A 12,693-nucleotide genomic window follows, 5' to 3' on the forward strand; every position below is an offset into this window, starting at 1 on the left:
CATGGACAGGGGTGATGGCACAGGGACAGACACAGTGCACACACACAGACAGGAACAGTGCACACAGGGGCAGTGCACACACAGCTCAAGACAATGCACACATGGACAGGGGTGATGGCACACGGACAGGGACAATGCACACACAGATCATGACAGTACACACACAGACAGGGGTGATGGCACACGGACAGACACAGTGCACACACGCACCGGGGATGATGCGTACCCAAGTTGTGACAACGTGCACACTCAGCCTGGGATGATTACACACTCACACCGAGACAAAGACACTCACGCCGGGATAATGACACACTCACACCGGGACAGTGACACACCTCACACAACGACACTCTCACCCCGGGTTAATGACACGCTCACACCCGACAATGACACTCTCACACCGGGACGGTGACACTCTCACCCGGGATAATGACACGCTCACACCCCACACAGTGACACTCCCACACGGACGGTGACACTCTCACCCGGGATAATGACACACTCACACCCGACAATGCCACTCCCACACGGCCGGTGACACTCTCCCCGGGCACGCTGCGCAGGCGCGCCCCGGCCGCCCAAGACGGCGCAGCGCGATTGGCCCCGCGGTTGCCCGGCAACGGCGGCGGCGGCCCGGGCCGCGGGGAGCGGGGAGCGGGGCCGGGGCCGTGCCGGGGCCGTGCCGGGGCCGTGCCGGGGCCGTGCCGGGGCCGTACCGGAGCCATGTCTTCGCGGACGCTGCCGCTGCTGTTCCTGAACCTGGGCGGGGAGATGCTCTACATCCTGGACCAGCGGCTGCGCGCACAGAGCATCCCCGGGGAGAAGGCGCGCAAAGGTGAGCGGCGGGCGGCGCCGGGCACGGCTCCCTCCGCTCCCCGTGTCCCGGTGCCGGTTCCCGGCGTGCCACAGAATCGCAGCCTGGACTGGGTTGGAGAAGAGCTTTAAGATGATCGAGTCCAACCCATTACCTAACGCCTCCTCATCAACCACGGCACTGAGTGCCACGTCGGGTGCCTTTTAAACTCCTCCAGGGACGGTGACTCCACCACCTCCCTGGGCAGACCATCCCAGTGCCCAGTCACTCTTTCAGTGAAGAATTATTCTTTTTAAAGTCAAACCTGAACTTCCCTTGGCTCAGATTGAGCCTGTGTCCTCTCCTTGTGTCAGTCGTTGCCCCGGGACACACAGAGACACCAGAGGATGCTGCGAACTGACGGGCAGGAGTTTCCTTGCCCCGATTTCCAGCGCAGTAATTACCACAGTAATTATCACAAAAAACATCCCCCAGTGTTTTGTGGTCTCCGCAGCAGTTGGGTTGATCAGCTCGGTGAAGTTCCTGTGGTGAGAACAGCCCCAAGGTGATGCTGAGGTTGGTTTTGGGGGTTCTCGCACAGAAGGAGAAAGCGGAGTCCGTGTCGGTGTCTCTGCGCTCAGTTCGGGGGTTAAAGCTTCAGAAATGCGTTTTTGGGCTCAAAATAACTCGGGATTTGGTTATGTCCTGAAGCAGACCGGGTTGCTTTGCAATGGGAAGGAGTTTCCAGGAATAAATCTGTAAATTTATATAAATTTGTAAATCTTGTGCAGACGCAGCACGTGCGAAATTGTGTGAAATTCAAATACCAATACGGCTCCTGAAACCCTTGTCTGCCTTTTATACAACCTCATTTTGAGACATTAAATTAATAAGTCGATTTGGCCAAAACCCTTGTGCAAACAGAGCCTCGTGCCCTCACCTGGGCTGTGAAACTCCAGCTCACAGCCAAGCACCTCTGGATTTACCACTTCAAATTAAAGCTTTGCTGTACAAGTCCTTGCACCTCTCTGTCAGGGGATGGGGAATGTGCCTCGGGAAGCTCTGGGATGTTTTAATAAAAAATCAACTTGATATGAGCTTGGTATGGTTATCCCTTCTGCCTTGTCCCCTCTGAAGTGCTAAACAACAAAGGGTTCGCTGTAATTGTTGTATTGTTTGTGAGGGGGCAATCTGTAATTATTCATGTGTGTCCTGATGAGGGAGTGATCTGACAGAAGTTTACTGCTGTTCACGCAGGGACAAGTTTATGATTTTAGCTAAATTAAATCTTGGTGGAGTATCTCAGCAGGAGAACTGGGCTGTTTTAGTTTGTCCACACATGGATTTTTTTTTTTTTTTCCTTCCAAACGAATTGTGTGTTAATTTCACCAAGACGTGGTTCATCCGCGCTGAGGTGTTTGTTGATGCTTAAAGCTGTTCACTCAAATGTTGGTTATTTTTAAGTGTAAAATACAGCCGAAAACAACCCAAGCTCATGCAAAAGGTAAAATTTGATGTGCATTGAAGCAGCAGGATTTTATCCAAGGGGAGGGTGAGGTTCTCGTTCACTGCTGAATGCTGATGAGAGGAGACAAAATCCGTTAGTTAGCTGCTTTTTTTCTTTTTTTTCTTTAAGTTTATTTATTTCTTTCCTTCTCCTTGCAACTCTCGTTCTTACATCTCGAACTGCTGTTTTGTTTTATATGCTTCGTGTAGATGAATGGACAGATGTGGACAGGAAACGAGGTACAGTAACTGCTGGCTGCATGCACCAGTCCAACCCCACGTGCACACCTGGGGCTCATCGTGCCTGAACACCTGGGGCTGTTCCTGCAGCCTTCAGTCGGTGTCACAAATGAACAAAAATGCTCACCTGGTCCTTCAATGCCCATTTGATTGGAAATGGGTGAAAAAACCAGACCATATCTTAAAATCATATGGCCTCCAAAAATCAGCTCTTAATTTAACCGAGACTATAAACGGATCAAAACTTTTTATCCAGGTGGTCTTGCCTGCCAAAATGGTATTTTGTGTTTCTCTACCACTGTCTCCATGCAAGCATGTAATTTCGTGAGCATTGTGCAGGTCGCTTTTCTGCTTAACTGCAGGAATATTGGGTGTATTCCATTTTTCCTAAGGTTTTATCTAACTCATTGCTCAGGGTGTGGACAGGTGAACTCCAGGGATGATCGAAGGCGTTCCCATCCCAGCTGCTTTACCCACCGGTGCTGGTGGTCACACCTGGCAGAGTGATCCCAAAGGAGCAGCTGCCCACGCCTCAGCCAAGCTCATCCTGACTGGAGGGACCCTGAGGGTGGGCTTGAGCCCTTGGGTGCTGCAGGGGGGTTTCCCTCTGGAATCTGCCCTGGAACAGGAGCCTCCAGCGAGGGCTGTGCAAAGGAATGAGGAAATGAATCTCTGGAATCTCAGGTTTTTGCTCACAGAACTTACAGGGTCCTTCTGAGCGACCCTTTCTTAAGAGGGATCGAGGTCACAACTTGCGTTTTGCAAAATAAGCATCCTTGGTAGGTTTTAATATTTACTGAAGGTAAATGCTGATGTCCTGGAGTTTGCCCTAGCTGTTTTCATGCCATTACATCCTGTTTCCAAGCACTCCCTTTTCCCAGCCTCTAACTCAGAAATCCAGGACCAGATCCCATCCAAACGACGAGGAGCTGCCCAGAGCTGTGATGCAGCAAACAGGGCTGGCTCAGGGGCAGGTCCCAGGCTGACCCATCACTTCTCCTGTGAGAGAGAACGCTTTGCCTGTGCTCAGTGCTCTGGGGGATGTCAGGAGAGTCCTGGGGTCCCCACCTGGGGCTGTCACTGATGGAGCCGTGACGAGGTTCCCTGAGGAACCACGAGCCTGTGGCGCGCAGGGTGACTGTCCAGAACTCAGAATGTTCCTTGTGCTGCCCCAAACACCCGCCAGCAAACACCAGCATCACCCAGGCATAGCTCCAGTGTCATGCCATGCATCCCAGCCATGCCAGTGACACGTGCGGTCTGTCACCAGAGGCCTGGCATGGGGAGGCACAAGCCACCGTCACCCCCAGCTTCAGTCCTGTCCATCGCACGGGCTGTACTGGTTTCCCTCCTCTCATCCCAGTTGATGACCTCCCCTCTCTGCTCAGTTGCTTTCTCTGCGTTGCTTGTGCCACGTCCCTGGGCCAATGCTCCTGTGTCACCTGCCATGGCCACTCCAGCGTCCCCCTGAGGCCTTTGCTGTGTCATTATCAAACACGTGAGAGATTTATTATCCATTTGCCCTTCACCGTGATAGGGAGGTTTTTTTATGTCTTTCTCAGTGCTTTTTATAGCCCACACAAGAGGTTTTAATTTCAGAAGATAATTTGTGTCTGTGGTTCACACAGACCTCCGATTCTGTTCAAAAATCAGTGTACTGGGAGGTGTCTGTCTCCTGGTGGTTTGGGTTGTTTGTGACTCTCCAAAGGCAGGAGAAGTCTTTGTGCGGGCACACTCAAGCAGCTTAAAAATATTTTCCTTCATAGCAGTATAAAGCAGAAGTTCTTCTTTTTGTCATAATTGGTTCCCTGCAAAATTAACTAGATACTAATATCTACTAGGATGAAAATTAGGGGATTTCTGCCTGAGATTGCAGGTAGGGATTGTTTTATGGCCAGTTTATTTGAAGGGAAGGGAGGAAGGAGGGACTTTTTCTCATTTGTAATGAGGTGTATTTGTAGTCCAGACTGCTCGGGAGCTGAGATCTGTCTGTGGTTTTGGGGTGTTCAAAGCAGGACTTGGGAGCCCTGTCAGGTTCAGTAGAGGGGCTGTGTGTGACCAGTGCATGAGGAACCTGTAACCAGCAGGTTCAGAGAGGAGAGAGAATCACTTCAGGAGGCCTCTGCCCTTGGGGACACAGCCCAGGATCCTAGGGAGTTTATCCTCTAGGAAGAGATGAACTGTCAGGGGAATTACCTTTGTTTTCTCTGTTGGTGTAGGACAGGTGTGAAAATCCAGGTGTGTGACCCCCCAGGGAATCATTAGAGCAATAATTCAAACCCCTGGTCACTACCACTCTCTGTATGTTTGCTTTTTCTCCTATTCCTTTTTTTTTAAATATTTATTCTGAGATTTTTCTAATCCACAAGAGTTGTCTGGCATTATGAGCTTTGTAACAATCATCTGCTTAGGAAAATCCACACTTGTACACTAATCTGTGACCTGATGTATTCATTTACGGGGTTTTTTTTGATAGAGGAATAAATGTTTATTGATGATAACTCTTTAGAGCGTATGAGGGAGATAATAAAAGCGGCAGATCCAGCACAAAAGCTCAGATGCTGCATCTGCTTGAACCACTGCACAACGTTTTCCATCTCGTTTGCATTAAAAGCTCAATAACCAGAGCACAGCCCTCACACTCAGCACTCCTGAGCTCTAAGAACTCCTCAGTAATAAAGCAGTTCCATGGCTAAATTTGCACATTAAAAAATGAACCACAAGTAAGGAAGTTTGGAGTTCTGCATTTAGAACTCTGCAGTTGTTTTAGCTGTTAGAGCCCTGAATGCGTTGAGATAGATCCTAGGGATATAAATGCTTTATTAAATACCTGCCAGCGTTAATCCATTTGGAATAAAGATTACAGAGAGCCCTGCAGGAGCTTCTGTTGAGAAGTTAAAAAATAGCCTGATGGTGTCAGAGGGTGTCAAGGAACAGGCACAGCCAGGCAGCTGTAATCTGCAAAGATCTGCCACCGTGCAAAGCACTCTCCTTAGGAAGCAGATTGTTTTAGATAATAACACATCAGAGCAGCCTACAAGCAGCATTATTTAAAAGCGAAAAGTGCCAACCACAGCTGTAAAACCAGGGAGGGCCTGCTGCCCTCAGCTCAGGTGGCATTTGTGCCCTGGGGGACATCAGTGGCTGAGCCCAGGTGGGACTGAGGCAGTGCTGGATGCAGAGGAGCTGTTCCCCCTCTCCTGTTGTGCTCTGTCCCCGCTCTGCGCAGGTAACCCCGGTGTGAGCCTTGCAGCTGGGATGGACCAGGAGCATGCTGCTCTGGAGCAAACCACACAGCCTCTTTGTCTTTTTGCAGTGATGAACGACATCATCGCCACCATGTTCAACAAAAAATTCATAGAGGAGCTGTTCAAACCCCAGGATCTGTATTCCAAGAAAGCTCTGCGCACCGTGTACGACCGGCTGGCTCATGCCTCCATCATGAGACTGAACCAGGCCAGCATGGACAAGGTAACGCAGTGCTGCTGCCCAGCCTGCCTCTGCTGCACTCCCCAGCTGCCCTTCGCCAGTCTTCTGTTGCAATAATTAACGGCTTCACCATTTTGAAGAGTTTTGGAACAGCTTTCCTTGTGAGAATTGTTCTCGGCCAAGAAAATCCGTGGTGGTGTCAGCTGCTTGAGGACTGAGTATTTCTGCTTGAGCAGATAAATGTTTGTTTGGAACAAGTTCACTAAGCATTGCTTAAGTTTCTCAGGCACTTTCATATGTATTAGAAAGAAACACGTATATGGTATATGGGTGTGGATAAATGTCTGTGTTGCTGTGCTGACTGTCCTGCAGGTGTTAGAGTTACTGCCTGCAAAAGGCAATGAGGAAAATGCACAGCCAATTTAGGAAAAAATGGTAGGAATGGGATTACCACAGAGCCCTCCACCCAGCTGTCAGGGCTGCTGAAATTCATCGAATCACTGAGGTTGGAAAAGCTCTCCAAGAGCGTCGGGTCCAACCTGTGCCCAATCCCCACCTTGTCACCCAGCCCAGAGCACTGAGTGCCACATCCGGTCATTCCTTGGACACCTCCAGGGGTGGGGACTTCAGACCTCCCTGGGCAGCCCCTTCCAATGTTTAATCAACTTTTCCATGCAGAAATTCCTCCTGATGTCCAGCCTGAGCCTCCCCTGGCCCAGCCTGAGGCTGTTCCCTCTCCTCCTGTCCCTGTTCCCTGGGAGCAGAGCCCAACCCACCCTGGCTGTCCCCTCCTGTCAGGGAGTTGTGCAGAGCCACAGGGTCCCCCTTGAGCCTCCTTTACTCCAATCTGAGCCCCCTCAGCTGCTCCAGCCCCTTCCCCAGCCCTGTTCCCTTCTCTGGACACACTCCAGCCCCTCCATGTCTCTCTTGCACTGAAGGGCCCAGAACTGGACCCAGCACTCGAGGAGTGACCTCCCTGAGCACTGGTGATGTTGGAGATCCAGCAGGAAGGGTGGGATGGGACTGCAGAGGTCTTGTTTTTTAGGAAACAAAGCTAAAACAGTTCCTTGTGCCACAGGCAGGCGCTGGCCTGACCAAATCCCTCTCTCCCTGCCTGGGAGGTTTCCTCTGTGACAGGACCAACATTCCCCTGTTCCTTTGCAGCTCTACGACCTCATGACCATGGCCTTCAAATACCAAGTGCTGCTGTGCCCTCGGCCCAGGGACATTCTGCTGGTCACGTACAACCACCTGGATACCATCAAGGATTTCATCTCTGACTCCCCTGGCATTCTGAACCAGGTGGATGAGACTTTGCGGCGGCTGATTGAAGTAAGAACCCTCAGAAAAAGGGTGGAGCACACTGTGGTTTGATTTTATGGGGGTTTTTTTACCTCTTAGAAATTAATTACTGTATTGGAGAGGGCTGTGAGTCAAGTGGTATTTTTGTACTGGCCCAGTTTAAATCGATGTATTGCTTATTCAGCCTGATTTAAGTCTGCACTGATTTCAGCAGAAATTAAATCAGACTTTTAGTCACAGTCAGTAATTACTGATAATGACCAGCAGGCCCCTTAGAGCATCCCTGCTCCCCTGCAAGTGGATCAGAATATTCAGTTGTACTTGTTCCCCTTTTCCCTGGGTGGGACATGGCACACCTATAAACCCTTGATGATTTTCCTTTTCCAGACCTACAACTGTCTCTCTGATGGTGAATTCCAGCTCATCAGGCAAACACTTCTCATTTTCTTCCAGGACATGCACATCAGGGTAAGAGCCCAATCCAACTAGGCAGGGAGAATGACAGGGAGTTTGGGGCTGGAACACAAAGGGATCTCCTTATAAACACTGCAGGACTGGGTTTGGTGCTTGTGCTTTTCAGTTGTCTTGATGTGCTTGTGATTGCACTCAAATTTCACAAATTGAGCACGTACACTGCAATAATGCTGAATAATTCTACAATATTATGAAAAAAAGAATCTCTACTAGTGTGATTTGTTGACTGATAAAAAAAAAAATCCATTTTTCCTTTTAGAAGAGACTTGACAGTAAACCTGAGCATGAAGTCTTTGTTCTCTAAACAAATTGGTCACACTCACGTGCACCAACAGGACGTAGTTTCTAATATAATTTTTTATTGTTAGATCGGTGTGCCCATCCTCTGCACCACAATTCCACATCCGTGGCTTTGTAAATACATCCCTATACACACATCAAGAGCTCTAGGAGACCTTCCCCGGTGTAGGCAGAGAGGTTTAAACTCAGATTTCAGGGAATTTGGATGGGAAGGTCCATAGATGATTTCCCAGGGGTGTGATGTTTGTGCTGTCCTTTTGCAGGTCTCCATCTTCCTGAAGGATAAAGTGCAGAACTCGAACGGTCGCTTCGTGCTGCCAATCTCAGGGCCTGTCCCGTGGGGCACAGAGGTGCCAGGACTCATCAGGTGAGCTGGTGCCATGTGTGGGGCTGCTCAGGGAGGAGCATTTCATTCCAGAGGGCTCAGGAATCCAGCTCCAACTGCCATTCCTGTTGCACGGATAGCTGAACCTCCAGTAAATACTATTTAAAAGGCAGGATTTGGGACTAAATTACCTGGCAATGAAATGCTTAAACTGCTTTTGGAGTTTTCTTTCCCAGTAAATTAGCTATTAGTAATTTATCCCATTTATCTCAGAGGCATTTAGCAATGTACAGAATCAGGTTTTATTCCCCTCATGCAGAAAGCAGAGGAATTAGGTACTAAAATCGGGACTGAAACTGCTAAATGTTTCAATAATGCCTTGTTTTTAAAGGATATTCAATCACAAAGGAGTGGAAGTTAAAAGGGCTGAGTTCACCACTGCTGGGAATTATGTTATTCCACAAAGGGAAGGATCTTTTGAGCTTTATGGAGACAGAGTCCTCAAACTTGGAACAAATATGTAAGTAATTTTTGTTCTATGCAGCAACCAAATGTTGATTGATTGTTCAGAAGTACATCCTCAGCCTGGTGTGGGTTTGGCCTCTTTTGCTATTAATTATCAGGTTGACTTCACTGCAAGGTGCTGTCCTGCACCAGGACATGTGTGGACAGTGTATAAAGAAAACAGCAAAACTTTGATTTATGTCCACAGTGGAGTTGAGGAAAGAGTGTTCTCACCTGGTGCTGCATCTTATGTGAAATGTGATTTAATGTAACCACAGTCAAGAAATCCTCTCTGTTCTCCATGTTTGCCTCAATGTACATTTTCCATCCAAAGGGATCCATGTTCCTTCTTGCAGCTTTCTCTCTCACACACCTTACTGCCTCAGCTTTGCACCACACTGAGCTGTAACTTCTCATTGCCATTGTTCAGTCTTCAGAAAAATATCCTAAAATTCTGCATGCTGTGCTGCTCCCTCTGGTTGCTGTGCCTCATCCCAGAAGAAGCTGTTCTTCCTTCCCTGTGTGTTTTCCCTCTAGGTACAGCATGACTCGGCCAGTGGAGACACACATGTCGAGATCATCCAAAAAACTGGTATCCCAGGCAAAGGTCAGTGTTGTCCTTCTTCTGTCACTGCTTAAACTGGCCAAACTCTTGGTCTCTAGAGATGGGATAAGTTCAGGGAAGCTTTTCTCTTGTTCTCAGAGCCCCATCCAATCCTCCCCAGTCCTTTGAAGCCAAGGGAAGGGAATATTTTCCCAAATAATCATACGCTCGTGCAAGGATGTACTTGCATCCATTTTAATCTCCTCAGAAAACAGAAAGCTGGCTTTATGGATTTCTCATCTGTCCAGTTTAGCTGGAAAAGTATCTTGTGCTGAGCCTATAAATTCAAACAACCATTTCCAGTATGGAGCTGGTGTTCACTGGTTATCTGCACAATCTGTCCCAGGAATAACAGGAAAATGTGTTTATATCCCTCTGAAGGACATGTGTGGAATATCAGAAACATCTGAGGGACACAGATGGAATATCAAAGCTCCTTGCAGCCCCAGTCTGCCAGGTAATTACCCACTGCTGTTTCCTGCAGGAGAACATAGCTCCCAACCCTCTTGCTAAAGAAGAGCTGAACTTTCTGGCCCGGCTGCTGGGAGGTTTGGACATCCAGAAACCCGCTGGTGGAGAGACGGGATTTCGGCTGAATTTGTTCACAACCGACGAGGAGGAGGAGTAAGCTGGAGTCCTTCTTGCTTTGGGTTTGGGGTGCCCTGTGGGGAGCCCTGGAGACCAAAGCTGACAGCTTTAGGGTCAGACCAGCACGCTGTTATCCTGCTCCAGGATGTTTCCAGTGATGCAGCCTTGCTCCCAATGCCACTGGACACAAACATCCCTTCAGCCACTTTAGCTGGGTGTTTCTGTCTGCTTTCAATCTCGGCTACAGAAATATTCTTGCTCTTCTACACTTAACAAAAGTGTCTAGGACAGGGAGAAGCCTCCGAACTGGGGTGAATACATTAATTTTTCGAGTAGGAACAAAGGAACTGTCCAGAATTCTTAGAATTCCAGAATGGTTTGGGTTGGAAGGGTCCTCTGATTCTACTCTGCCATGGGAGGGGACACCTTCCAGTAGTCCAGGTTGCTTCAAGTCCCATCCAATCTGGCCCTGTGAGCATCCTCTGAGTGTCATTTGTGCCCCATGAAGACTCTTTTTTATCATTTCCTTATACATCTTCATGGGATTAACAACTCTTTCCATGTTTTTAATCAAGACACGCCGCACAGACCAGACCAGAAGAGTTGTCCTACAAGGTTATCAACATTGAAGCCACACAGGTACGTCATATGTTTCACATCACTGCCTTTCTAAGGACCATATTTCACCCAGAGTAGAGACTTAAAAATACATTTTTCCCCCATTTCACTTAAGCTCGTAACTAAATAATGGCCACTTTTCTGCCAAGACAGTGGAACCGGTGAATATTTGCTAAGAAAACTTGAATCCTGACAAATACCAGAGCAAGTTTTTAGCCGACTTGGGTGTAGAAGGGGCGGTAGCACCGGGGCACGGGCGGGGGCTGAGCGCGGTGTGTGTCCCGCAGGAGCCGGGGCGGCGGGAGGAGCTGTCCCGCATCCTGGGCGAGCTGGAGGTGACGGAGCCGCGCCCGGGCAGCGCCGAGAAGGGCGAGGATCTGCTGGCACTGATGGACGGGCTCTGAGCGGGACACACGGAGACCGGGCCCTGGGGACAGCGGGACACGGGGACAGCGGGACATCGGGACATGCGGACGCCGGGACTTGGGGACATCGGGACTTGGGGACATCGGGACATGGGGACACGCGGACGCCGGGACTTGGGGACATTGGGACATGGGGACACGCGGACACCCACCGGGGTGCGCGCGCAGCCGCCCCGCCCATCCCAGCCGCGGGGCGGGGCTCGGGGCGGGGCCGCGCGTGTGCCGAGGGCCGGGCTCAGGGCGGGGCCGCGCGTGTGCCCACCACAGGCCTTAGAGCTGTCTGGCAGCATCTCGGTGATAGCAGGGGAAATGTGGGGCTGATGCCAGGAGCGCTGCTGGTCACAGAAGTGGGTACATGTATTGTTTTGGTATGGCCTGGTTTTTGGTAGCTGGGAGGCCTTAGAGGTGGCTCCCTGTGAGGAGCTGCAAGAAGCTGCCATCATGTCCGGCAGAGCCAATCCCTGATGGCTCTGAAGATGGACATGCTGCTGGCCGAGGCTGGGCCAATAAGAGAGGCTGGTAATACCTCTGTGCTAACATATTTAAGAAGAAATTAGAAAAAAAATCACAGGGGGCTTTCCTTTGAGTCAGAGAAGAGGAGGAGGTGAGAACATGTGAGGAGAAACAACGTAGAGACACCCAGGTCAGTGCAGAAGTCAGGGTAGGAGGTGCTTCAGGTACCACAGCTGAGTCTCTACTGCAGGCCGTGGTAGTTACCATGGTGAAGCAGCTGTGCTCCTGAAGCCCCTGAGGTTCCACAGGCATGCAGAGATGCATCCCAGAGCCTGTGGGAAACTATGGAGATTCAGAGATCCATGCACAGCACGTAGGGGTGGTGCCCATGCTGGACCATGTGCGTACCTGGAGGAGGCTGTGATTAAGTGGGAGATGTAGAGCAAGAGGGCCCTGATTGCAGCTAGAACAGCCTGGCCTTGGAGGACTGCCCACCATAGGAATATACTTTCCAGCCAAGGAGAGATGCTGTTTTCCCACCAACAGGGTGACTCCATTCCAGTTTTCTGGAAAAATCCAGTCCGGGTTTTCCCTCCAACCGGGAGAATCCATTCCAGTTTTCCGGAGAAATCCAGTCCGGGTTTTCCCTCCAACCAGGAGAATCCATTCCAGTTTTTGCCGGAAATCCAGTCCGGGTTTTCCCTCCAACCGGGAGAATCCATTCCAGTTTTCCGGAGAAATCCAGTCCGGGTTTTCCCTCCAACCGGGAGACTCCATTCCAGTTTTCCGGAGAAATCCAGTCCGGGTTTTCCCTCCAACCGGGAGAATCCATTCCAGTTTTTGCCAGCAATCCAGTCCGGGTTTTCCCTCCAACCGGGAGAATCCATTCCAGTTTTCCGGCGAAATCCAGTCCGGGTTTTCCCTCCAACCAGGAGAATCCATTCCAGTTTTTGCGAGCAATCCAGTCCGGGTTTTCCCTCCAACCGGGAGAATCCATTCCAGTTTTTGCCGGGAATCCAGTCCGGGTTTTCCCCCTAACTGGGAGAATCCATTCCAGTTTTTGCCAGCAATCCAGGCCGGGTTTTCCCTCCCACCGGGAGAATCCATTCCAGTTTTCCGGAGAAATCCCGTC

The 12,693-nt window shown here is 50.0% G+C and overlaps 1 protein-coding gene across 2 annotated transcripts; it reads left to right on the forward strand.

Moving 5' to 3' along the window:
* Positions 1-676: 676 nt before the first annotated feature.
* OSCP1 (organic solute carrier partner 1) lies at positions 677-12,661 on the forward strand. Of its 2 annotated transcripts, XM_040086183.2 has the most exons (11): positions 677-835; positions 2,510-2,539; positions 5,856-6,010; positions 7,133-7,300; positions 7,658-7,738; positions 8,308-8,411; positions 8,761-8,889; positions 9,411-9,480; positions 9,962-10,101; positions 10,641-10,704; positions 10,971-12,661. In XM_040086183.2, the coding sequence occupies exons 1-11, from the start codon at positions 724-726 to the stop codon at positions 11,085-11,087; spliced, it is 1,170 nt and encodes a 389-aa protein (XP_039942117.1). In that variant the 5' UTR covers positions 677-723; the 3' UTR covers positions 11,088-12,661. The 2 variants fall into 2 exon arrangements, with proteins under 2 accessions (XP_039942117.1, XP_039942118.1); XM_040086184.2 differs by lacking the exon at positions 2,510-2,539 and having other exon boundaries at positions 10,971-12,659.
* Positions 12,662-12,693: the final 32 nt, after the last annotated feature.

This window comes from Hirundo rustica, chromosome 25 (genome assembly GCF_015227805.2).
Source record: "Hirundo rustica isolate bHirRus1 chromosome 25, bHirRus1.pri.v3, whole genome shotgun sequence".
NCBI classification, from domain to species: domain Eukaryota; kingdom Metazoa; phylum Chordata; class Aves; order Passeriformes; family Hirundinidae; genus Hirundo; species Hirundo rustica.